Source organism: Beta vulgaris, chromosome 1 (assembly GCF_026745355.1).
Source record: "Beta vulgaris subsp. vulgaris cultivar EL10 chromosome 1, EL10.2, whole genome shotgun sequence".
NCBI classification, from domain to species: domain Eukaryota; kingdom Viridiplantae; phylum Streptophyta; class Magnoliopsida; order Caryophyllales; family Amaranthaceae; genus Beta; species Beta vulgaris.
Genome location: NC_079202.1, coordinates 2,209,674 through 2,236,170, shown reverse-complemented (window position 1 = coordinate 2,236,170; position 26,497 = coordinate 2,209,674). Strand labels below are relative to the sequence as shown.

The following is a 26,497-nucleotide window of genomic DNA, read 5'->3' as shown; positions in this document are numbered from 1 at the left end:
TTTCCTTGTGAGTGAAAACTTCGGAATTTATTATTTACTACAACAAAACCATGAATATAGATGGATGCAAGTTATTTTTTTCTCAGGAAATAAGATTTTTGGGTTACTTCATTGTAGGACTTGATGACAAGGACTAGTCGTGCACGGGAAAATTTTGGCCAAAACAGAACAAATCCAAAACTTATTTAGAAACAACAAAACCATATCCTTTAAATCCAAAAAAAAAATTATGGGATTTTGTGATTCTATTTTGGGTAAATTTTTTATTTTTATTAAAATGGAGCTAGGTTCCAATGTTCCATAGCATACATCTCTAGCAATCACCATTTTGTTTGGCTTGCATTTGTTCGCTTATTTTTCTTTGTCGAGATTTGCACATTTATTATTAGGCAGTGTTTGAAAACTTCTATTCCATTTCAAATAATGAAATTGAAATCTTGAATTCAAAATTTTGTAATTCAAGTATTCAACTACAAAGTGATTGTTTGCAAATGCAAATTAAGTATTAGAATTCTGAACTAAGTAGTAATCTAACACCTTAACATTAGGGATACTAGTGGAACGAGTTTAGTGGAGACTCATCTCGCACCCACCCCGATTAGGAGGGTGAGTAAAGGTTTGTTGAGTGGCGAGAGCGAGAAGGGGATGAGAATGAAAAGATTTGTACTCGTCTTGTCCCATCTCCATTCTCCATCCACCCCACACTGTCCTGTCCTGTCCATCTCTACATGTCTTGGCCAATACTTTCTTTTGACATGCTCTGTTCACCTTTCAAAATTTATATGTACTCATAAGTCATAACACATATTACACTATTAATATGTGCATTAAGACTACATTTAAGTTGAATTGATGTTTGATACCAAGTGTGTGAATGTATTTTTTGAGGCAAGTGATGTGTGGGCAAGGAGGATATGAAGTGGGCATGAATTTTCAAATCGGTGGTGGGATCTGGATTATTTTTGTTTTATACCTTTTAATACCAAGCTTTCATGCTATCTGTTCTAAAGATTAGGAATGCAATCCATCACTTCAGATACAGAAGCCTACACTTTACATCCAAGCTTAGATATCCAATGAGCCTTGACTTAATACATCTACAGATCAAAGGTCAATACATTAAATAATTTACCCAACACATAATTGTAAGTCTATCAATTCTTGACAATTCAACTAAGAATTGCTGCAGGTTTATACTGAAAAACTGGACACAAGGTACTAATTATTCTACAACCCAAGAGAATTAATCACCACAACAGGATTGTGAGATCTAAGATCTTCAACTCTAGATTTAAAATCACTGTGAAATGATGCTAAAGATTTATGCCGAGAGGCGAATGCCTCACTAAACTGCTTGATTCCTTGTTCTAAATTTTTCCTTTTCTGTACCTCAGACTTGTATCTCTCCAATAATGTTTCTCTTTCTTCTGAAACTAATGTGAAGTTTTGACTTGATTTAGATACTTCATCAAGCAAGGAATCTCTTTCTTGCTGCACAATTTGATATTCTTGCTCCAGTTTTAGATACCTTGAGTTCGACTCTTCCAAAACCTGACTATTTTGATCAAGATCCTTTTCAAGGCTTATGTATTTGTCTCTGAATGTGTTGAGTTCATTGCTCAACTTCTCCTTCCAACAAGCAGGCTCTCCCCCTAAGTTAATGCCCTTTACCAAACAAAAAGGAAATGAAACCAATTCAGAGCTCCTCCTAATAGTTAACAACAATAAGGGACATGCTTTCTCCACAATCCACATGATATTCAGGATTTACATTGCAGCTGAAATTCTTAATTTATCTACTCCATATGAAAGTGTAACTGAACCTCAAGCATCATCTATTCCTAGTAACATTTTACAATAACCACTTGCTACTTATGATCGACATAAAAAGCAGTACCGGCGATATAATTTCTACACAAGGGGTGCTCTCTTCACCTGATTTTGACTTATGAGAACTTATGTGAACTTATTATAGTTGTAAATTGAACTTGGTAGTCTTGTTAGCCATGAACTTAAATTTTTTTGTCCTAATAGTCTACAAACCTGAAAAATGAAAATAGGGTGAGGAGAACAAAGCCTAAGACTTTCAGTATCATTATTCAGTTCCACCCATAGATTTCGTCATGCATAAAGGTCTCGTCGTTACAAAAGAAAAACATCAGTATCAGATTTATGTCCCAGGCACTGCAGGTAATTTTAGACAAGAAACATTTTGGAACACTTTAATTGACTTCTTTTTATCCTTCATCTGTTGCTTTAGTAATAAGTGATAAACATGAGATACATATGACAAGATTATAAAGAATGATATATAAATAATTGAGAGAATGTACAGGCGGAAAGTCTAATCATGACTAAAATGAAAGCTGGATAGTAAAATTGTGTAGCCTAATGTCAAGGCGAAGAATAGCACCAGATAATATGAGCTAAATCTGTGCAACCTGGAAACTACCTTATAATCAGAGCAATATAGTCCGGTAGTCAGTTCTTTCTCCATTGTACTTTGTGCATCCGGTGATTCCAAAAAAGCAACTGAATTGTTCAATTGCTCGCACAGAATCTTGCACGGTTCTTGCACTAAAGAAGTATCCCTGCAGGAAAGTTTATGACCATCTACAGCCATTTTGCAATGAGTTTCCAATGTTGAAAAAAGATTTGTGCCAATCTCAGTCAAGCTGGTTAACAAGTTTTTTGCAAAGGATTTTTCATCATTAACAGAACTCTGCATAAATGCAAAAGGTGCACATTAGATCTTAGCAGATGGACTCACTTCAAGTATAAATTTGTAAATGTTGGGCATTCTGGTCTCCACTTACCTGCATAACAGTTAAGACATCCTTATACGTGTCTCTACAAGTAGCCACTGATTCACACAACACTTGCGGAATCCCTCTAGTCAGTTTGACCTCCTCGTGAAGTTCCATGATTTTGTTGGTTAGTTTTTCATTCAACAAGACCTGCTCTTGGTGGTTTTTCTGCAATTACAGGCGAAAGAAGATAATTTAGAACTGTGTAGATGAGTTGAGAAACCATGGAACTGCAACTAAAATCTAACAAACCAAGGAGCAATATATTCAATATCTCCAAGCCATGATTTGCAGCACATACATAATTAGTAAAGTTGGCACCAAGTGAATTCCTAATCATCTACATTAAGGAATGGGTATGAATTTGCACAAGTTTTTCCATATCATATTGCTATGATAAAGAACTCCAAAGTGAGAGGGGATAGAAGCCAAAAAAGGAAAATGGAAGGGTAAGGAATGCCTCTTAGGATATGGGAAGTAACTTCAGGCCATGGACTTGTACCAAATCTAAAATATAAAATCATTAATAGGCTGACAAGGATTCTGACAACTAAACCATGCACTTGATATCCAAATTGTTAGCAACTCCCCAAATCTACAATCAAAAGCCCTCAAACAAAAGGTCACAAAACAGGGAATAGAGTCAGATATTGAACTCATAACTCAGCTTGTGAAAGTTAAGGCTTCCACTTAACAGTTAACACCCCCCTCCAACAGGGTTTTTCCCGATTCCAGGAGAGTATGAAACTTATCTAGAAATTATGCATATTGGAATTGTTAAGTTTATTGATATTTGGACGTCTCCTGATTATATGTCCATGCTCTTGTTAAATTAGATTGGGACATTATTCACAATTTCCATCCACCTCGAACTTCAACTTATTCACCATAGCCAGCATGTATATTTGATGGTCTCTTAACTTGGAATAACTTTTCTACTTCCATCCTGGCATTTAAGAACTAAGGCAAGTGCCACATTTTACACAAATCCCAGTAGTAGCCTGTAATGCCAATTATTGAATGCTTCAATCAAAGCATATTTTTATAATTCACAGATGCATTGCACATATCAAAATTAGTTCTTCCCCCAGGTGTGCCTAAAGTCTTATGTTCGATGATCCGCCGGGTTAAACCATCAGACTCGACTAAGAAAACCATGCCAGAGACTCCTCCTAGTAAGCATCCCCCGAATCCAGGGAGGTGCTCTAGTCTTAAAGGCATGTCAGATTCCATATATCAACTTCTAAGGAAGCAACTCTATAAATACAATAAACTATACAATAGTTGAGCTTATATTTGTTTGAAAGAATTTGTCACTGGCCAGCTGATTGTTAGCATTTTGCAAGTGCTGAAGGGAAGTATTAGACATAGCATGACCAACGTTTGATGTGTTCTAATGATGTCAACCAATGTAATAAGCATGCACAAGCGTCGTCATGTAAAAGAGAAAAAAAATTCCAACAATCATCAAATTTTATATCATGAAGATATCAAAATCCATCACATTGCTGAGGCAATGTTAAGCACTATTTAGCATGTAGTCCACCGATAAAATTTATCTGCTCTAAGTGAAGTTCATGGGCTCAACAATATAAGGCATTGATACTATAAATAAGTGTAGCTGCTCAAACATGATTTCGAAGAATAGAATTGACAAACAAACCTCAAGTTCATCTCTTTCTTTAATGGTAAGATCCATTTGCCTCTTGAGGTTTTGAATCTCGTGCTCGTACCGATCTTGTAAGAAACCCTGTTGAAGATGATTTCAAATCTGTTACACATCTTATAAAGCAACAATCTCTAGATCTCATGCATCCTATAAAGCAACTTATTGCAAGTAATTATACAAGGGATTTCATCGACCCCAACTTAATACTAATGCCCTTATGTGATAGGGTTTGGTTTACTAAAAGGACTACCTTTAATATGCGCAAATGGTTTCCAACTAAGTTCTGTAATAGAGTTAAATATATTACCTTCTTCCTTTATTAGATCTAATACTTTGACTTTAATAAATTAAGTTTAGCAAAAATAAGTTAAGTTTAGCAAAAATAAGTTAAGCAAAACTAACAATAAGTTAAATCATAGATAAGTTATGTTCAACAAATGTATGGTCTATTAAGCAAACAATACGTTAAGTTCACCAAAATAAGTTAAGCAAAGATAATTTGAGAAGAACAAAGTCTATCAAAAAAAAATTGTTTAGTATATAAATAGTGCAAGAGTCAAAGTTTGCAACTAATAAAAATAGAAAAATTATACTTCCTCCGTTTCAAAATAGATGATACATTGTCTATTTATGGGTGTTTCAAAATAGATGATACATTGTTTTTTTTTCCTTATTGAGTAACTTTTGCCTTACACTTTTACCATTTTACTTAATTAATACATGTGGTCCCCAACTTTTTCTTTCTCCCTCCTCTTCACATGGGACCACTAGAATTAATCTACCTCCCTTTATACTACTTAAACATACTTATGAAATTTTGCCTAGGAGTCCGTTTTAATCACAATGTACCATCTATTTTGAAACGGAGGAAGTATAAGGAAATGATATCAAACAAATAATTGCTGATCTCAAATACTACGGCATCTTAAAACTTCAACATTATAACTTTACAGTTACTCAGAACTCAGAAGTCTCCTATTACCTCAAATGTTCATCGTACATAAGGTTAATTTATGACACATCAATTTTGGACTTATTGGGATATGACATTAGGCACATTTAGATTACTCGTAATCAAAATTATGATTCATATATGCTTCAAGAATGAGTCTTACAGGACTAACACCATTAGATGACAGGCTTCGAACTTTAACCGCAGGAGTTATATGAAGTGAATCAAGGTCAGCAACAAAACCCTTATTCAACTTCATCCATGCATCTTCATCAGCCACATTGTTGAATGCATCAGGCGCAGGGCTAGAATCAGAATCGGATATTGGTGCATAATTTGATCTTCTAGCAACAAAAGAATTGGGAGCTGCTTTGAAGCTAGGGGTGCTAAAAGCTTCTTCCTGCCATATATGATGGCTGTCATTGCTCCTCTCTCCCATTGCTTTCCCTGAGAAACCTTGTTTCTACAATAACAAAGAAATTTTTCAGAAATATACAACAATGATTGTCATGGACCATATATATGAAGATGAACTGACAACTCTAGTTTCTCAAAGCACACCTGAGTATGGCTCTTTTGATCACTGTCTGAAAAGTGAACAATATTACTGAGGTTGTCAATTCTAATTTGTTGTTCTTTGATGTGTTGATTTCTTTGTCTGTGCAACGTTCTCTCCTCTTCAAGCTCCATGGCAAGTTTTTCATGCTCTAGTTCATACTAATGAAAGAATAATACCAAGAATGTCTCAACATTATTGGATAAGCAAAGATTAAAGTGCTTAACAAGAGACTCCAATATACGCATGCTAAAAAAAGACGCTCTGCACCTTAAGCAAGTCATTCCGCAACTTCAAGATTTCTTGCTCCAATACCTCAGCCCGAGATCCCTAAACAAGAATGTTTTCTTTAAGTATACTTTTCTGAGCTACGTAAGTAAAACATGACAAAATGAACCTCACCTGAAGTTTCTGACGTAATTCTTCTATCTCTAGCTTTTGCCGCTTCAGCAAGGCCGCATCTGTCAGGATCTAAAACAGCAACCAGGGGTCAGCCGGCCTCCATCAAACTAATACATGAAATGTTCAATAATAGATCCTGTGTTTTCATCCCACAAGAATGTTTATAGAACAAAACATACAATAAAAAAAGAAATAGGGCAAACTTCAGACAGAGACAACCATCACACATTAGTAAACCAAGTAAAAAAACGAATTTTTTTCACAACATGTCAATTAATATAAGTACAGGTATAAGATCTTATCTAAACAAAAGTGCTAGAGACCAATAACATTTAGAACAGTAAGAGTTCTATGAATAATTGATTGATAGAGCTCATAATCTGACAGCACAGGTTTTTGCTATATGTATTAAAACATTCCCTGCAGAGTAGCAAGAGAAATGCTTTCATTTCTTATACTGTCAGAACAGAGTTGAAATGTTATCCAGGACTTCTACACCTAAAAATTGTCCACATCTTTCAGGAAAACAAACAATTGGTTGAGAATAAGGTGCTAAATTACCAAATGAAAAGATTATATATTCACAAGTGTCTCACAAACATGTAGTTCTATCAGCAAGTTCAACCATTTGTTAGTTACAGTAACCAACATGTCTATAAATAATGAGTGAAACCGAATATATTCCATAATAGTATCAATTGACAAAAAACCCAAACAAGATTGTAACAAACCTCATTCACTTGAGCACAGTTTGTTACACATTTGGCTCTGTTAGCAAACTGAAGAGTTCCTCTAGTTTCTTCCACATGAACCTAAACCATTTTGGAGAGGTATCAGAGTCAAACAACTCAAACAAATAATCTTATACTTCCTCCATTTTATTTTTGTACTTGCAATGTTTGGTTTTGCACAAGAACCAAGGAGAGGAGAGAGATAAACAGAGAAACCCATGTGCTAGGAGAGAGAAAGAGAGAACATATTACAAGTAATAGAGATTAATCAAAAGCGGAACGTTGCAAGTAAAATAAGCGGAGGAAGTATAATGTAATTGGTCAATCAAAAATCAGCAAACCTCCTCAGGAGCCACTGTGCAGATAATTGAAGTTTTAGCATTGCCACCAAGTGAAGATTGAAGTATGCGGGTCAGCTTACTGTCACGATATGGAATGTGTGCCCTGCAGAAACCAATAAATTGATGTAAATGAATGGTTATTAGATTAACCAGTAAGAACAAATGACTTTCAGTAAGTTACAAAACCTCTGCTTGGCTCCTTCACTGAGTTTGTTGATCACATTACCCAGAACCATCAAGCTTTTGTTAATGTGTTTTCCTTCCTTCAATCTAACTCCGTCAGCTCCAGTTTTAGCAATTCTCTCAGATCCCGCCAGGTCCACCAAATTCTAGTATTTGTTGAAAGGGAGGAAGGATATCAACACTCTCAAAACAGAGATGGTTGATTAATGCAAGTAATCCAGATTTTTTAACAATCAAAAGGAACAAATATACAAACCAAAACAGAAACACGGATAGCATCTGAACTTGAACCATCCATCTCCTTGTTCTTGCTTTCTATGACCTATAAACGGAACCAGGCACAGTTATAGGGACCCATAATTTAATATTGAAGAATGGTATAGATTACAGAACTGAGAGCTACCATTCTAAAGATTGTGTGTGACCTGCTACTTCGTACATTCATATTTGTTTCACCAAAATGTCTATTCACTGCACCATCAAATTCAAAAGCAAGCATGAGAATTTTCTTTGCTATTGACAAAATCAGCTGAAAGGTATTAAGTATTTGGCGACAATGTTAGACCGACCTTCTCCAGCTTCAAGAAGCTTATGTACTTGCTCAGCATTGCTCACAAATTCCTCTCTAAGACCAGCAACAAAAACGCCACGCTGCAAGAATATGACCATTGATCAATTTTGTACTCTTTGAACAGCAAAAAAAAATTACTGAATTTACTAGGCATACCTCCAAACTTTCATGGATGGGCAGCTTCTGGCTATTAACTGCTAAAAGGTCATTAATTTCTTCATTATAAATTTCCATGTACGAAACACGAATCAGGAAATCCCTCTCATGATCCTGAAAACAACAGAATGCTAGTGATTATAAGCTCAATTTTCATTGTACTAAGCAATAGTGAGAAATAACTATTCACTAAGGCAAAGGACCAGTAAGTGCACCTTGCTAATCATGTCGAACACATCTTTGACTGCCCGGTGAATAATCCCCGGATCATTTTCCGAACCATTCATAGTGAATGTCTTTCCACTACTAGTCTGTCCATATGCAAACACCGTGCCTAGAAAACCCCCAAAAAACAAACAACTTACAACTAGAAACCCTTCACACCATTCATTCACCCCAAGAGAAAAAAATTCAAAGCACATCCATTAATCAACTAAATAAGCAAGTCAATTCCTTCAATTTGTAAGCACTTCCAATGTTTATGCAATCAAACAAAATCACTATTTTCCGTGTTTTTTTTTATGTCAACCAAACAAGCACTACGAGTGGAATCTCTAACATGCAACAACAACAACAAAAAAACCCAATTCCCATCTCGAAAAATAACTGCAATTGTATAAAAATCAAGGAAAAAATAACAGTAATATCGTACCATTAAAGCCTTCAATGGCAGCATAGATAATATCCTTAGTAAGAAGTTCATAAACCCTAGAATTAGGGCAAGATTGATCAAACACATGATCTGTAAAAGAGAAAACCATCAAGTAGAATAAGAAAACATAGTAGTAGTAAATAAAAATGTAAGATATAGAGAAAATTACAAACCAAAGGAGAAGACAACGCCAGAAAAAGGGGTGCCAGTAGATTTGTGAAGAGAAATGCGCTTATCATCAACATTCCAGAAAGTTCCATTGTTAGATTCAAGGGTAAGGCTCACTGGAGGTCTCACTCTCACTGCTACACAGATCTTCTCCATTTTTCTCTCTTTGTGTTCAGTTGTTGAGTGTCAAACTGATTATTTGAATTTGAAGATTTTGTGAGGTTGGCTAAGTCTTCCATGGGCGGGCTCTCAAGTTGTCACAGACTTTGTTAATTTGAATATATCCTGAAAGTACATAAATACCCTTGTGATCGTTCCTTGAAAAAATAGCCCTTTTACTATTTACCGTCTGTATCTACTGAAAATCGCTCATATTTTTTTCTTTAAAATTCCCCTCATACCCCTCCCCTTTCCCCCTCTTCCTCTCTCATCTCTCATCCAACTTCACCACCACCTCACTCCATCCCCCAGACCTCCACCACCAGCATACCACCACCAATAGACCACCACCAGCAGCGGACCACCACCACCGACGAACCACCTCCACCGACATACTCACACTCGCACACCACCATCACTGCAGACCACCATCACCGCAGACCACCACCACTGCGAACCACCACCAGCGGAGCACCACCTCACCGTCGCGGACAACCACCAACGAAATGTGGTTAATCTTTTTAAAAAATTCCACCACCAAGGCACGGTACCAAATTTTTTTTTCTTCGTTTCCTCCATGGAGGAAACAAAATTTTACTTCGTTTCCTCCATGGAGGGAATGAAATTTTGTTTCGGTTGGAGGAAACGAAAAAAAATTCGGTGGTCTCACAGTGGTGTTGATGTTGCCTCTGTCGTAGTGGTTGGCGCGGTGGTGGTGGTGGTCGTCGCTATGGTGGTGGTCATGGTGTTTGTTATGGTGGGTGGGGTGAGGTGAGAGAAAGTGAGAATGACAGTGAGAGTGAGTGAGTATATATAGGGGTAGCTTAGGAAAATCTTGAAATAAATACGGACGATTTTTAGTAAATACAGGCAGTATAGCAAAAAGATAATAGTAAATAAACAACGGTACCACGTGGACTTCAAGGTTTTTTTTTTTTTTTAGACAAAGCCCTTCATTCATTAAACATTAGAATTCAAAATATTTACAATCCAAGATTAGGTGTTCATTACAACTAGGGGGGTGAGGGGAAAATCCTAGTTACAACACAGTCACCATCTATGATCCTACATGTCTTGGCCATGCTATCCGCCGCTTGATTATACTTTTTGTTGCTGTACTTAATCTGAATCTCCGCCCGACTCGTGAGCCACAACCTACACGTATTTATCACAGTTGCATATAAATCGCAGATACCTGATCTAAGTATGTCAATTGCATTTTGGCAGTCATAATAGATAATAGCCTTGGGGGAGATTATGTGCCTCCACAAAGTACAAGGCTTCCAGGATTGCAAGGAGTTCCGCTGCAAGGGAACTTTGTGTGTAAATTCTTTTCTCAAAACCCACAACCCATTTGCCATTTCCGTGACGAACCACCCCAATAATCCCCGCTATATTTCTAATAGACCAACAAAAGAAACGTCAACATGAATCATCAAGTAATTTGGAGGATGAGCAAACTCCATAAAGACAGGTTGTTCTATGCTATTGTTCCTCTGTGTTGATAAGAGCATGACCCATATACCGAAAGCACAACACCATTATACGCGAAGGCTCTCGACCATGAAAGACGTAATTATTCCTATTCTTCCAAATTTTATGACACAGGTAAGGAAAGACATTCCTCCATGGAATCTCTCTATAGGTCTTATTCGATGACATATTCCCATAAATCTAGGCTTGAAAGTCCCCCACTAAGTAATACAGGCATCCCAGGGCATCTCCAAATCTCTCGACTCTTCACAAACTCTCGAATGATATGAGCTCCATGCTCGGTATGGTCCTGACACCTAGGGCAATCAAAGTCCTGAACAATTTCCCTAACAGCAAGGAGATGTCTATGAGGAATACGATCTTGCCATATTAACCACATGAAGAACTTAATTTTTGGTTCTATATTCCCTCTCCAAATCCATGATAGATCCAACACAACCTGGGTTGGGGGAGGAGGGAAGCATAGGCATATTTAAGTACAAAACCTTTATGGTTGACAAACTTTGAGATGAGGAGATCCTCCGAAGAGTTTTAAGCTGGTGGGAGCATACTAAGAATACGACTGACAATATAGCTCGGAAGGTTAATAGTTAAACTAGCTAGAGAGATCCTAATTCCCTAAATGTACTATACTATGGACTTTCCTCACACTCTCCTCAAAACCTAGGGGGACCTGAATTCAGTTACGTAAAGGGCCAATTGATAAACAATCATCATACCAGAAATCTATCGTTAGACCATTTCCTATGATCCAAAGGCTATTCTGATTCAGGACATCCCATCCCAAGCCAACATTTCTCCAAATGACAGAACCATTTTTGAATTCAGTGACACGATTTCTATACAAATATTTGGACATGATACATTTTTGTGCCAGATTAGATTGACCCTGAGCTAATTTCCACCCTAACTTAGCCATGTATGCTTTGGTCATAATCTTTTGGCTTCGAATCCCTAGCCCCCCTGACACTCATGAAGGAACGTGGTTTGTTTACTGACTAAGTGCAACTTCTTCTTACCATGAGTCGCGGCACCCACCGCGAATCGCGGCAAACTCTCATCAAAATTCTTCGTGTTCCACTTGAGCTGAAATCCAACACCAGTACTCCACAAATCTCTGTCGTCAAGTTCGACAACTTGAAGCTCAAATCAAATCTAGCATATCCTCCCCTATTTACTTCGATATTTGCTTAACTATATCTTGCCCGACTTCACTAGCTCATCTCTCAAATCCTTCAAACCCTAATTTTCGTCATCGCCTATTCCTCTCCTCTCGCAACCTTTGACCTTTGATGTCATATCAATCACTAATTAAAAGCCATTTAAGTAGCGGTGAAGTGATTGTGTTTTCTCAATCATGAATTTTCTCGTTTTTATAGTTAGATAATTATCGATATTACATATGAATAGTTAATGATATATCTCGAAATTTTATTATGAGATGGAGGGATAAATTTTTGATTTGTGATTAATGTTTTAAACACATTCACTTTCAATCAATTGATATCTCTAGTCTCAAACAAGTGTACTTTAGATTTATCTCATATTTACATCATTGATAATGTAAAACATAAATTTTAAATTTTTTCGTGTAATGCTAAAAGTCACATTAATTGTGTCTTTTGAGTGATTTTCTATTTTTTTTTTCAAGATCATAATCATTATCTTGAGTTAAAAAAGGAGTAGGATGATAATTTATAACTAGCGGTAAACAAATTCTTGGATAAAAGAAAAAGAAAAGTTTTAATTATGCTAGCACCTAGATTTTCTTACATTAGCTTCCATTCTACTATATAATTGTAAATCAATTGATTTTTTTATGCTCTATAATTTTTTCTTTACTTTATACTGAGTATGTATGTGTATAATTTTTTTTATAATGAGAAAAACATTAGGTGTCTCTCCTCGCGAGTGGTAGACCTAATGTATTTAATACAAGAATGGGGGATAGGGAGCAGTGGATGGGTATGTCGATGTCGAGCTGGTCTAGAATTAGATGTCTCACGTTTGCAATTCAATTTGTTACTCTGTTTGCTTCCATGTAGATGTATTTGGAGCGAATGTTCTCAAAGGAGATGAGAAGGGATAAGTTGTCCTTAATGATGTAGTCAATTCGCCATAGAGCTCGCTAGATCCCTTGTAGGTAGTTGATGATGACTAAAAGATTATCTCCTTCAATATAAATGTTCTTCCTCTTTTGGGAAAGAGCTAGTTGAATCCCTATATGGAGAGCTTTGGCTTCGACGATGAAGGAGCTACATTTTTCAAGGTTGTGCGAATAAGATTTGATCATGATGCCTTTATTGTTGCGGAGGATAACACCTCCTGTGATGAGCTGCAAATAGAGCCATCAAAATGAAATTAGTGAAGTTGGGAGAAGGGGGTTCCCAAGCGACGACATGAATGGCGTGAGTGGCTGGGGTCGAGGTAAGAAATTGTGATGATTTATTTGGGTACCTATAGAGTCGAGGGTGTCTAGATCATAATTCTAGAAGCATTCAGAAGCGAGATGGATCGCTCTATAAATTATTCTGGCAGTAGTCAGATTTTTTTATCTCCAAAGATGGTAGCATTACGTTTCTTCCATATGCTCCATAGGATGTAGACTCTTTTTGAAGCTTAGGATTTGTGTTGGTGAAACCAATCCAGGCGGTTATGGATTGAGCAAGTTGAAATAGTTTCGCCTATCCAATTCTTTGTAATAGGGGAGTTCCACATGTCATAACTAGAAGGATAGTGCAGAAAGAGGTGATCAAGAGATTCACAAACTAGGTTACAACATGGGCAGAGATCAGTAGGGATGATATTTTGAGATTTAAGTGTATGCCTTACTGGGAGGCTATTGTGGCATACCTGCCAAATAAAAAAATTCAACTTTGAGAAATATTCAAATTTCAGATTCAGTGATGAGACCATTTGCCACAACCTAGGTCTAGCTCATAGGTTAACCAAGTTGCAAACTTTACTAAAAACAACCATTAATTGTAGGTAGTTGTAGGCCCTCGGATGGGGATAAGTATGTATTTAATTATAGCAATAGCTTTGTGAACTTTATTATAATTTAACGTGTTTTATGTATAAAAATAATTTCATTGTTACTTGATTAGAGAATTTGGGAGGTAGAGTAGAACTTTTCATATTATCACATATAAAACCTAACTCAATATCACCTCAAATAAAGTGAGGGTGAGTAAGCGTGAAGCTTCACGAGGAAGTTGTTTCTTGTTCACAATTTCTAATCAAAAATTTTGATGATCAAACTGAAAGAGTATTTTGGTGTTTTTCAAAAGAGATTTTATATTTCTAAGTGAATTAGCTAATAATTAAGAAAAAAAGCAAGTAGTTAAACAAAGGCATAATAAATTTCAAGTCATTGTCAATAAGAAAATCTAAAGGCTCATGGGACCAGATTTAGTTGATTCTCATCGCCACGCGTATAATATTGATTTGGTTTCATGAAAATACATCTCCCTTCTATCGATCTCTGCAAAAGTATCGGATTCTTGAATGGCCTCTTTCATGGATCAGGAAATCCAACATGTCATGTTTGTTATAACTAACGATAAGTCTCCGGAATTGGATGGCTTTCCTTCAGCATTTTTCAAGATTTATTGGCCTATTCTGGGGAGTCATGTCACTCAAGCTGTAAATCAATTTCTTACTACGGGGAGTCTTCTTAAGAAATGGAATCGCTCTCTCTTGGTTCTTATTCCAAAAACTGAATCCCAAGAAGAGGCACATCAGTTAAGACCTATTAGTCTGTGTAATATTGTTTATAAATATGCATCCAAGTGTCTGGTCATCGTATGAAATCCTTGCTCCCACATTAAATTGGTAATTTTCAAAATGCATTTGTCCCTTAACGATAAATGAGGGACATATAATATCCTTATATCACATAAACTGTTGCATACTATTATTAACAAGCAAGGAACAGGTCCTTGTCATTTTTTTTTTTTTTTTTGCTAAGTAAGTAGTGTGATATATTACTTTGAAACACCAAACATTACATCCAAACTACTGGTTAGATGGCCAGAAAGAACTAACTATACATCAAGGAGCACTCACATCAAAGTGCAACAAACCAAGTATAATCTCTTCTAGCAATTTTCAAATGCAACACTACATGTATCCTACTCTTTACAAAGTACTTAATTTCATCTATAGTCTTCTGTATAAGAGGAACCTGTTGCTTCCAATACGCCTCATTATGACATCTCCAAATCATATACACAACAGTAGCTACAGCAGCAGCCCACACTGCTTTCTTAAACTTTGATGATTTGCTTCTACCAATCCATCTATACAGCTGCAACATATCAGAAGTAATGGCCCCAATTTGTAACCAACTCTTAATTGCTGTCAAACAGTTTTTTCCAAAATGACACTCAAAGAATAAATGGGAGTGAATTTCATCAGCAGTACCACATATAAGACAGGTAGCAGTAGCACTAATACCAACTTTGGCAAGTCTACTGGTTGTTTGGAGTTTATTTTGTATGGCAAGCCAATTGAACTCAACCTATTCCATACAAACTTATCCCAGTGTACTGGAATCCTCTCTCCCAACAACTAACTATAAACTTGACTTGCAGAATAATGTGGCATACTCAGGAATTCAGTTTTTGAATACAAGAGCTTCAACTGTTCTTTGATGTTGCATATTTGCTTCCAATACCAACTTACACCTTTCTTCGGAACATAATCCCACCAATCATCTTGCTTCAAGTACACCTCATTAATCCATTTCACCCACAAGTTGTCTTGTTTAGTAGCAAGAGCCCATACATATTTGCCCATGCTTGCAATATTCCATTTACGCACATTCCTAAAACCCAAACCTCCTGAGTTCTTAGGACAACAAAGGTTTTCCCAAGCCACATTACCAGGATGATATCTATCCCCACTCCAGAGGAAAGCTTTGCAGACTTTCTCAATATCTTGAAGAACTTTCTTGGGAAGTGTAAAGACTTGAGCCCAGTACTAATGAAGACTCAGGTGAACTGTGTTCACCAGCAACATTCTAGTAGAATAAGACAAATGTCTTGTGCTCCAAAGTCTTACTCTAGCAGCCATTTTTTCCACTAAGCCTTCACACTAAGCTACTGAGATCCTTTTTGAGCAAATAGGGACTCCCAAATATTTAAAAGGAAGGCCACTAATTTGCAAACCTGAGGCATCTACAACTCTCTGAACATCACTACTTTTCATGCCACAACAATACAAAGATGACTTATCCATATTAGCTTTCAACCCCGAGGTGCTGGAAAATAGTTTAAATGCTTGAAGTAGCAAATAAACAGAAGGAAACTCCCCTTTACAGTAAAGTATTAATTCATCAACAAAACATAGGTGGGTGAGCTTTAGAGACTTACAGTTAGGATGAAAATGAAATTGAGGCATATTGCTCACACTATGAATTAGCACTCTAGAGAGATACTCCATACATAGCACAAAAAGTAAAGGAGACATGGGATCTCCTTGCCTCAAACCATGAGCTGAACTGAAATATCCATGCATTGAACCATTAAGCATGATTGAGAACTTAGGGGTTGTCACATACTCCATAATAAGTTTAGTGAAATCTTCTGGGAACTCTAAGTGCTGAAGCATCTCTTTAAGAAAGTGTCAATCCACTGTATCATATGCCTTCTGTAAGTCCATTTTGATCATACAACTAGGACTTGCATTCTTCCTATTATACTTCTTGACAAGGTCTTGCACCACCATGACATGGTGTATAATATACCTGCCATGAACAAAGCCCCCTTGGTTTTCAGCAACAATATCAGGCAGTACTTGCCTCAGTCTGCCATAAATGACCTTAGTAATACACTTATAAAGTGTATTACAACATGATATTGGTCTGAAATCACTAACTTTGGCAGGGCACTTAAATTTAGGAGCAAGAGTGATGATTGTTGCATTGAGCTCCTTCAACATCTTCTTGCTAGTGAAAAAGTCTAACACTGCCTCAGCAACATCTCCTCCTCCTACTTCCCAAGTGTCCTTGAAGAAGTAGCCTCCAAAACCATCTGGACCTGGAGCCTTGTCTCCTGGAATAGAGAAAAGTGCACTTTTGACTTCATCTGCAGTGTAAGGAGCCATAAGGATCCTTTTATGAGCCTCATTTATGAGAGGACTATTCTTTACAATATGAGGGTACACATTCCTTCTATTACTCTACGAAGTTCCTAGCAAGTACTTGTAATAGCTTAGGAAGGCTTCAGTAATCTCCTCTGGTTTATCTCTCCAGACTCCATTCAGATCAGAAATGGCATACACATTATTCTGAACTCTCCTAGCTCTAATACTTCTATGAAATAGCTTAGTATTTTCATCGATCACCATGCTTCACCCAATCTACTTTTGCTCTTTGCTGAAGAAATTCAACAAGAGCTTGATGTTTAACTTTATACTCCTCTACTGCATGAATTTCAGCATTAGCATATTCAATATTCTCAGGATCTTGATGCATCAACAATTGAGCATCAACAATTGAGCATCGACCATCTCCTGATGAGCTTTTATTTCAGCAGCTTCAATATCATGGAAGCCTACTCTATTAAGCTCTTTCAAATCCTTCTTGATCTTCTTCATTTTCTGGACAACAGCACACATCTTAGTACCTTGCACTTGCACTTGCCAATTCCTGGACACTATGCCAATGAAATGGGAAGACAACCTCCACATAGTGAAGTACTTGAATGGACATCTTCCTCTAGGCATTTGAGGATACACTGTCAATATGGCAGGAGTATGATCAAATTCACCTTCTTGTAAGAATTTTCCTGTAACATTCTCATACCTCTCTCCCCATGCTTCATTCACTAACTAGAATTCTATCTAGTTTAGAGAACACTCTAGCATTCCCACTTTGCTTATTGTTCCAAGTATATACGCATCCAATAATGCTAGTAATATCATCTAATCCACAACTCTGCAAACACTGATTGATGGTCTTTGTCATTTGTTGCACTTAATATGGACATAAACAAGGCTTATGATTGTGTGAGTTGGTTATTATTCTAAAAATCCTGACTGCGTATGGATTTTCGAAGAAATGGGTTAACCTAATTCAACAATACATCCCAATACTGTTATTTCACATCTTAATCAATGTCAACTCACTACCCTTTTTGTTCCTCGATGTGGATTGAGGCCAGGCAGGGTGATCCACTTTCTCCGTATCTATTTCTATTCTGTATGGATATTTTATCAAGATTGCCCTCATTAGCTGTGGATATCCAACAATTTAAGGGTATTCATACACGTTCACAAGCCCTGATTATTTCACATTTATTATTTGCGGATGATTCACTCTTGTTTTTTCGAGCCTCGCAGGAAGTTTGCACTAATATCAATTTAATGATAGAGAGGTTCTGCACTATCTCTAACCAAATGCTGAATTTACAGAAATCTTTTTTTTCAAATTTAGCGCTAATATTCCACAACACCAACAGCAAGAATATAAGGCTATTCTCAGGATGGAATCCCACCCCTCTTTAGGAGTGTATCTTGGCACCCCGGTAGATATTCAGGGCTCTCAAATATGACACTTCACTCCTCTACTTGACCAAATTTTGGGAAATTTTCTCAATGACGCCTTCGTACTCTATCTCAATCAACAAAAATGATCATTATATATTCCATCCTAGTTCGCACAATTATGCATCAACTAACTGTTTTCAGTAGTACCCAAACTATTGTGCACAAGCTTAATGGTCTTCTAGCACGTTTCTGCTGGAAAGGTACTTCTAATCAAGGTATACATTGGCGAAAACATGCATATCTACACCTCCTAAAGGGGATGGGAGGTCTCGGGCTACGCAGATTGGCACCTTCAACGAAGTATTGTTGACGCAGAAAGCCTGGCGCATTCAGCAGCATCCCTAGTTATTACTTTCACAAATTTACGACACCATTGTGATTCACTCTAGGAGCACAATGATGTCCTGGGCCACACATCGAATTTTGAAAGCAACAACAAATTTATATATGAATGAATTTTGAAAGCAACAACGAATTACGACACCATTGGGATTCAATCATTGCGCTTGGAAAGTTGGTAATCGGCAAAGTATTCTAGCGGCTCAAGACAAATGGGTGCATGGGCAAACTCCGGTAAGGATAATGTTACGTTACATGTGGTTAGGGGTGTGCAACGCTCTAGGACCGCCGGATTGGAATCCGGGATTTTCTTGGACCGGAATTTTTTTTTCCGAAAAATAAATCTTTTTTATTTTATTTAAACCTTTTTTTATAAATTATATACATTAGAAATTAATAATTTTAATAACAATAATTGTAAAGGAATAAATAGTAGGTTTTAAGTTTCTAACTTTTTTTTTTAACATATAAACCTTTTTTTTTTTACTAAGATAATAGAAATTCCGATTCAAGTGATCCGGACCGAAATTTTTCGGGTTTGAATCGGAACGGACCAAACCGGTGGACCGGAATCGTGATATTCGGCAGACTGGGGATCGGGCCTCCAAATTCTGGTCCGGTCCAAATTTCGGTCCTGGCCGGTTTGTGCACACGCTTACGTGTGGCTACTCGACTTAAAGTAGTTGAGCTGAGCTTATCTCTGAGAATGACGAAAAATGGGATAGTAACAAAGTTCAAAGTATGTTTACCCCTTCAAGTGCTAGGCAAATTCTAGGACTCGAGCTCCCCTGCATTTCTACTCCCAAAGATGAATTATACTGGCCATATACAAAATATGGTATGTATTCCGCTAAATCCACATACGTTCTTGTTCTTCAACAATAAAAAATGATATATGTAGCATGACATCTCTATTGCATTTGCGTTTCTTTCGCATTATTTGGAGGTTGAATATCATGCCACAATGGAAGCTTCTAATTTCGAAACTTTAGCACAATGATCTTGTGACTTCATATAACTTATTTCGTCACAGACTTGGAGATTATTATGATTCCTGTCCTATATGTTTGGGTGATACTGAATCTCCTGATCATCTTTTCCGGGAGTGCCCGCTTGCCTTGGAAGCTTGGTCAATTACTAAATTAACGATGTTTGATATTGATAATAATGTATCTCCTTCTTTTAGGAGTTGGCTTCTACAATCTATCATTCAATTTACGGAGATTGAAAACATTCATAGTAGTAGTTTGAGTGCCTTCATAGGCAATATTTGGGCTATCTGGAAAACTCGTGATGATCAGGTTTTCATATGTGTTCGTGCCACCGTTTAAGTTCTACAACAACATATGGAAAGGGAAAACAACAACATTTAACGTTTTCCCAGACACCTGAGGAAGTTTTGAGTTATCACCGGGATGGGGTCCAGCTCCTGGTTTCCTCTTTGCCACTTTTGGTAGCTATACCCCATCTTCTCCGGAGGCTCTGATTAGGATTGATGGTTCTTTGATCAGGCATACTCAACGGCCGGGGTGGTGCAGCTTGGGTTGCTCGTTTCCCAGGGATACCTACAACAACTAGTCATGCTCAGCGGTTTTTAGCCTCCTCTGCTATCCATACAGAGGCTAGAGCTTGCCTCCTGGCTCTAACGTGGGCAAGACACAGTAATGCTCTCTCACATATTTTAATCTATATTGACTTGGCTATGTTGGTCTGCCTCTTACAATCTCCTACAGCTCGAGATCATGTTGATACAACATACGATACATGACATTCAATCTATGGTTGGTTTCTTCGATTGGTGTCATATCGTTAAAGTGAACACAATTCAGGTCGCTTCTGCTCGTGCGTTAGCAAATCTCTGTCGCAGGGCTACTTTTTCTTTCCTTTCATGTTAATTTTATTTTCTTGTTTCTTGTTACGATCTCTCGTTGTCAAAGAAAAAATGTAAAATTGCCAATCAACTCCCCATCTATGATCTAATCGTTACAATGTGGCTCCCTATGAAACAACATATCTATCAATTAACAAAGGCTCAAGTCAAGAGTCAAAACAGCTTGCATGTTTAATTTGCCTATGTGTAATAATAACTATAATCGATCGATCAAAGCGTTATACTTTCTCTGTTTTGTTTTAAATGAAACATTGGGTGAAATGACACTATTCATTAATCAATTTTGACTCCAATATATAGCCATTATATAAAGAAAAAATAATCAAGTGGAGTCTTGTTAAATTCGTCTCGATGCATACTATCAAATTATAACTTTTTTATAATTTTCATGTGTGCACAACTAAAAATATTAAGTTGCGTGGAAAAACAAACATTTCAAAAGTATGTTTTTTTATTCGAATCAAAACATTATATGATCTTTTAGATTCGAATCAAAGCATTATATGTGGGCCAACGGACTACAGTATTTTTTTTGCTCTCCGAAAGTTGAATCTGCTATAGGAGATTATATGCATGCATGTGTCATTATTAAATAGTTAAAAAAGCAGTCTTGACCTAATGAAATCTTTTTTCTTACCTTCAAAGAATGGAGCTTGTGTAATCTTTTTTCGTTGTTTTATCGATCATGATTCATGAACATGGTCCAGTCTTCAACGAGAAAAGTGTAATGTCAAGCTTTAATGTTTTGATATCACGATCATCAAATATGGGCTTGGATTTGTAGTCCCCATCTAACTTATAATATCTGATGTCTACAAATCGACATAATAGATATATAACATGAACAAAGTACACAACTTTATTGATAAAGTTTTACAAATATGTACAAAATGGATTAAGTTGATAAAACTCATTTTTAAATACACAACTTCACAAATCTCGTATTCGAATATTTTAATAAAATGACAAGCTTTTAGTGTTTTATTGTTTTAGTTATTCAATATTTGTATGTCATATTTATTTCCAATAAACTCACAATATATCTAGCTACCTTATTAACAAAACGCAAAAATAAATAGAAAAGGTCTTGATCAGTTGATTGACACCATCTTTAAAACTAAGATGAGTTTCTGTCATTTCAGTTTATTTGTAATTATTATCAATTTATGTATGGTTGTTATGAGTTTATGCATAATTCTTACACACACGCACGCGCGCGCACGCACGCACGCACGCACACACACATATATAGAGGCAAGATCACATGAGAATGCTTCTTAAATGAGAATGAATCTCAACCATATGATTGGTTTAGAGTTACAAAAAAAAATTGTTTGTTTTGAATTTTTTTTTCTCAAATATTTTGTTTTTGGAGTTACATCACTTTTTCATTAGAGTTACATCACTTATTCATAAGAGTTATAGCATATAAAATTCATTCTCATTTCTCATATAAGTATGCATTCTCATATGAACTCACTTCTATATATATATATATATATATATATATATATATATATATATATATATATATATATATATATATAGTAAGCATATATAAAAACCTAAATTCATTGTATAATTATAATTGATAATATGAAAGAATAATAAATTTATCAAAAATATGTTATCGTATTGATATAAAATGCAAATAGAACATTAAATAATTAGGTGAAATAATATCATATAGGAAGAAAATTGCGTTCAAATGGATCAGTAAAAACTAAAAGCTAAACAACAATATATAGGACGGAATAAAAATAGATTATAAGAAGTCAAATCCATATAAAATAATAGTATAGTTAGATTTAATAAGATTATTTTTATACGTATATTCCGTTCTTGATAGTTTTAGTATGTTTAATATATATTTACTTATCTACAAAACAATCCAAACATAATTCTTAAAAATATAAAAAAGATCATGAATAATGAATAACAATTGCGCTAACGAAAAGCATAATAAAGTACGTCCATCATAATACTCAAAAATACACAATGTGTAAATGACAAAGATAGAAAGCTCAATATCTATACAAATATATTAAAAGGCATGCCAAAGAAAGCTTATATGCCATGTGACACTCTTTTCCAAATTCTAATGCAAATGTTTTATGTTTATGTGTACTTCTCTCTTAAAAAAATTGTGTAAGTGCAAAGTATCAAACACGTGAGTGACTTGAGCTTTGAAATGAAAAGTAAGAGCTTAACCATCAATACACTATGACTTTGTTGTATAATGTTGCAAATAAAATATCATGAAGTCTTGTAATAATTATAATTAACTAAAAAGACTTAAACAAGTATATATATCTCTAACACTCTTTATTAATGTACTTACAAGAGAATATTGAGGTCATATTCTGTTACCACAATTCCTTTTAAGGTATTGTTTCCAAACTCAAACCTTTTGATTTTTTTTAACTTATCATGTCGTGACGTGAATTTTTCAATTTATTAATGGACAAAAAATAAGAAAGTAGCAAAGAAAATTATGAAACTTAAAAATAATAACATATTTGCTTATTGTAACTGATCCGAAACATTGTCCGGGAAAAGAAACCAGTTAGCTACCTAAAACGACAACACTAAATTAACTAAATGTGAAATCCTCCTCCATTTGGAATGTGTGTAGTATCAGTTTTACTTCGTTGTAAGTTTTGTAGCTAATTTTTTTTGTAAATATTAGAACATATATAGAAAAGTAAAAGGGTGATAGTTTTATACATGAAGAGTAAAAAAAATGTGAATAGCCAAGAATAAAAGTTTTAGTTACTTTACTTGTAGCAAAGCTTAATATTTATTTATTCAAGGGTATTTATTTGCTATCAATTTAAACATATTAGTTAGTTGTTAGTTTATAAGTTTATACATATCCCATATCAATTTATGCATGAATTTGTACATACATATTATTTGTTCATACATACCTTACAAACTGATATGAATTAAATACACATATGAAATATGCATAAACTGATATTAAATACGTATAACTGAAGAGCTAAAGAAGTATGTATAAATTGATAATAACTATGCATAAATTGATAATAACTATGCATAAATTGATAATATATACATGTAATAAACTAAACTTCGCAGATACTCGTCTTAGTAACTAAGATGGTCTTAACATTTTTTCGAGAAACATAATAACAATAAATGTGTCAGTGTAATTTGTTTGTGTCAAATTAGCTAATACAATATTCTTCTATAATTGCATCAGATAGCAATATTAAATACTTCCATTGCATTATTATGACTTTTACACTATTCATATGATAGCAAGTTTTGACTGAATTATATTGACGAATATATTTTTTTTAAAAAATCTTATTTTAATAATTGAGATAATGTTGCCTTAATCTCAACATGTATATCTAAAGACATTAATTTTTTTTTACTATTTGCTAATAATAGAAAATTGATAAGGATATTTCCAACTTTCACTGCACCCATCTTTTCAAAATAAAACTATGGATAATTCATGAAAAATCCCTACTTGTAGTGGGATGATCTTCACATGTTAATCCAAATTGTTATTTTTATTGCTTTCACTAATCCATTTTGGCTATGACATAGAGGAAGATTAGTAGTTCAGGCTGAGAAGACACCCCTACAAACTTGAGATTATTTCAAAATAATCAAAAGTTGAGATTATTTTTAGAAGACATGTGAAGTTGAGATTATTAATTCATCACATTAAATTTTCCTTGAATATGTGAATGATCAAAATCGTGCATTGACAATGAATCTCGAGTGATGCAATAGAAAAAACAGAAGAAGTATCATCTAGAAGCAATTGTCAAGCAGAAGTAGTATATTCACCTAGCAGTTGGTCTTGTAAGAGATCGACTACTCTTAATATTAAGAATAACACGAACAACCTTTCTTAATATAGTGATTTATTGATCAATTTAATCTATTCAATAAGCACATTTTTTAATCCATTTAGTGACTAGTTTTATCCATTTGGTGACTAGTTTAATCCATTTGGTAAGACTTTCAAGATTGGAAAGTAAACAAAGAAAAGAGAAGAGAAAGAACGACTAGGTTAGTGCGAGATGTCTAGGCAGATAATGCTGAGTTAGAGTGAGATGAAATGGGTTTATTAAGAGAACATATATGGACTTGAATTTGTCTAATTTTATGTTAAAATTAAATAATTTATTCTAAATTTCTATAATTTGCGTTTACCTAGAGCTCCTATAATATTCTTCCCTTTCTCTTAAGGGGTGTATAAATAAGGTTACATATTTATCTAACAAGATAGAAGTATTAATTTCTAATCAACCCAAATCAAAATAATAGGTAGAAACGATAGAAGAAATATATATTCAACTGAACTTGAGTCTTGATGTATCATTTAATTTGTCTAATGACCGAATGAATACCTTTGTCACTAAGTCTACCTATAGGCTATAGTACGCTTAAAAAGAACATTTCTCATCTATGCAACCCTCAAATCTTCAGTATAGAAGTAGTATATAGACTTCTAAAATCGGAGTTTAGGTATGTACAAAAGCTTGCGAAAGAAATGATAAAAAGTTCCCCAAAAAGATAGAATTATGAAAAAGAAGTGCAAAAAAGTTTGGACATTCTTTTAGGCACTAAATAATTTTAGTCATAATTTTGAATTACTAATGACCGTTAATTGATACCTACCAAAGAATGGTAGAGATCATACAATCTTTGGTTAAGCAAAACAGTCTCACAACAAAGTTGCTCATTTTCTCTCCTTACAATATAAAGTTGATACGTGAACAAACTCAACCGGTTTTTTAATTCTCGGTTTAGAGCTTTAGACCGGTTTAACTCCGTAGTAGTATTTTCCAAGTGTGTTTTTTTGCGCAATCTAGACCGCCTTGCAGATAGCCGGTTTGATAACATTCGACGAATTTTACGCTCATTATACTCGTTATAATAACGTGATTCATATTTGGTTGTCATTGCAAATTGCATGCTTACACTTTCTTGGTTTTTCTCGTCTGAACCGGACCGGGGGTTTTCTTGGCAAGTAGAAAGAAAGTCGTTGATCAAGTCACCAAAGGAAGCCGGTTCGAAGTGAACCGGTTCTGAAGGACACATTATTGTTGTGAACCGGGGAAATATGGACAGAATTTTTTTGAAATGTTGTGGGAAGAGAGATTAGGAGGAGAAAAGGGAAGAATTGCATTGTTGGAGTTGGTTATTTATAGAGAGCAAATAGGATGTGTGGGTCCAAATGAGACAAAAAAATGGGGCACATTTTCACCCTTGAATCCCATCTTTTTTCTTCTTGGCTGCTTTTTCATTCCTTTTCTTTTTTGATTTAAAATAAAAATAATCCATGGTATTCTTATTATACTACCTCTTTTTTTATATAATTATTATTTGATTTTATATTTGTCAACATGAAATCTTGAAGTTTAGTATCTTAAGATTTTGACTAGTAAAAACTAAATATTAATATTATGAAGATTAGATGATATACATTAGAATAAACCCAACGACATATTTTATAATAAAATTTATTTTAATATCAGTATACTAGCAAAAATTATGCTTAAATTTATAAATAAATGGTTTAAAAGTCAAAATTATTGTAATGATTGAAAAAGGAAAAAAATATTTAGACTAACCTATAGTTTGTAGCAATATATTGTCTTTTGGGTTATTAAAAATGTTTAGTTGTGTAATATTGACTTTTGACACTGGCTTAATACCCAATTTTGATCGTCTTGTATTATTCAAATAAAAATATAATTATGCGGGGTCTTGTTAAATGTTAGATATGTGTAGTTTTATATTTTTTTAATATTAAATTTTACACAAATTAAAAGATTAATGGTCGAAATTATATATGGACAAAATGTCTTAGTTGCTTTAGATACAA

The 26,497-nt window shown here is 35.1% G+C and overlaps 3 protein-coding genes across 4 annotated transcripts; all 3 read right to left on the bottom strand.

The window, feature by feature from the left end:
• Nucleotides 1–1,098: 1,098 nt before the first annotated feature.
• LOC104901761 (kinesin-like protein KIN-7N) lies at nucleotides 1,099–9,606 on the bottom strand. Of its 2 annotated transcripts, none has more exons than XM_048647662.2 (18): nucleotides 9,194–9,606; nucleotides 9,021–9,110; nucleotides 8,584–8,702; nucleotides 8,369–8,482; nucleotides 8,211–8,292; nucleotides 8,045–8,112; nucleotides 7,898–7,963; nucleotides 7,645–7,787; nucleotides 7,459–7,561; nucleotides 7,118–7,198; nucleotides 6,387–6,455; nucleotides 6,255–6,314; nucleotides 5,990–6,145; nucleotides 5,601–5,891; nucleotides 4,471–4,557; nucleotides 2,817–2,975; nucleotides 2,453–2,722; nucleotides 1,099–1,665 (listed from the first exon to the last, which is right to left on the bottom strand). In XM_048647662.2, exons 1-18 carry the CDS (start codon nucleotides 9,342–9,344, stop codon nucleotides 1,228–1,230), a joined length of 2,547 nt encoding a protein of 848 aa, XP_048503619.1. In that variant the 5' UTR covers nucleotides 9,345–9,606; the 3' UTR covers nucleotides 1,099–1,227. The 2 variants fall into 2 exon arrangements, with proteins under 2 accessions (XP_048503619.1, XP_010687673.1); XM_010689371.4 differs by having other exon boundaries at nucleotides 5,592–5,891; nucleotides 9,194–9,604.
• A 6,332-nt stretch (nucleotides 9,607–15,938) lies between these two features.
• Nucleotides 15,939–16,454, bottom strand: LOC109135760 (uncharacterized mitochondrial protein AtMg01250-like). The gene has a single exon (XM_019251312.1). The coding sequence runs from the start codon at nucleotides 16,452–16,454 to the stop codon at nucleotides 15,939–15,941; it is 516 nt and encodes a 171-aa protein (XP_019106857.1).
• Nucleotides 16,455–16,469: 15 nt separating this feature from the next.
• Nucleotides 16,470–17,192, bottom strand: LOC104902800 (uncharacterized). Its single transcript, XM_010690704.1, has 2 exons — nucleotides 17,047–17,192; nucleotides 16,470–16,956 (listed from the first exon to the last, which is right to left on the bottom strand). The coding sequence occupies exons 1-2, from the start codon at nucleotides 17,190–17,192 to the stop codon at nucleotides 16,470–16,472; spliced, it is 633 nt and encodes a 210-aa protein (XP_010689006.1).
• Nucleotides 17,193–26,497: the final 9,305 nt, after the last annotated feature.

Bases quoted from the DNA above. Each gene is read 5' to 3' on its own strand.
- LOC104901761 (XM_010689371.4), bottom strand. From the start codon at position 9,344: ATGGAGAAGATCTGTGTAGCAGTGAGAGTGAGACCTCCAGTGAGCCTT. The intron at 8,703-9,020 runs GTACGATATTAC...GGGGTTTTCTAG, and splicing joins TGCCATTGAAGGCTTTAATG to GCACGGTGTTTGCATATGGA. The intron at 4,558-5,591 runs GTAAGACTCATT...CATCTTCAACAG, and splicing joins CATCTAATGGTGTTAGTCCT to GGTTTCTTACAAGATCGGTA.
- LOC104902800 (XM_010690704.1), bottom strand. From the start codon at position 17,192: ATGGTGATCGATGAAAATACTAAGCTATTTCATAGAAGTATTAGAGCT. The intron at 16,957-17,046 runs GTACTTGCTAGG...GGCTCATAAAAG, and splicing joins GCCTTCCTAAGCTATTACAA to GATCCTTATGGCTCCTTACA.
- LOC109135760 (XM_019251312.1), bottom strand. From the start codon at position 16,454: ATGCTTCAGCACTTAGAGTTCCCAGAAGATTTCACTAAACTTATTATG.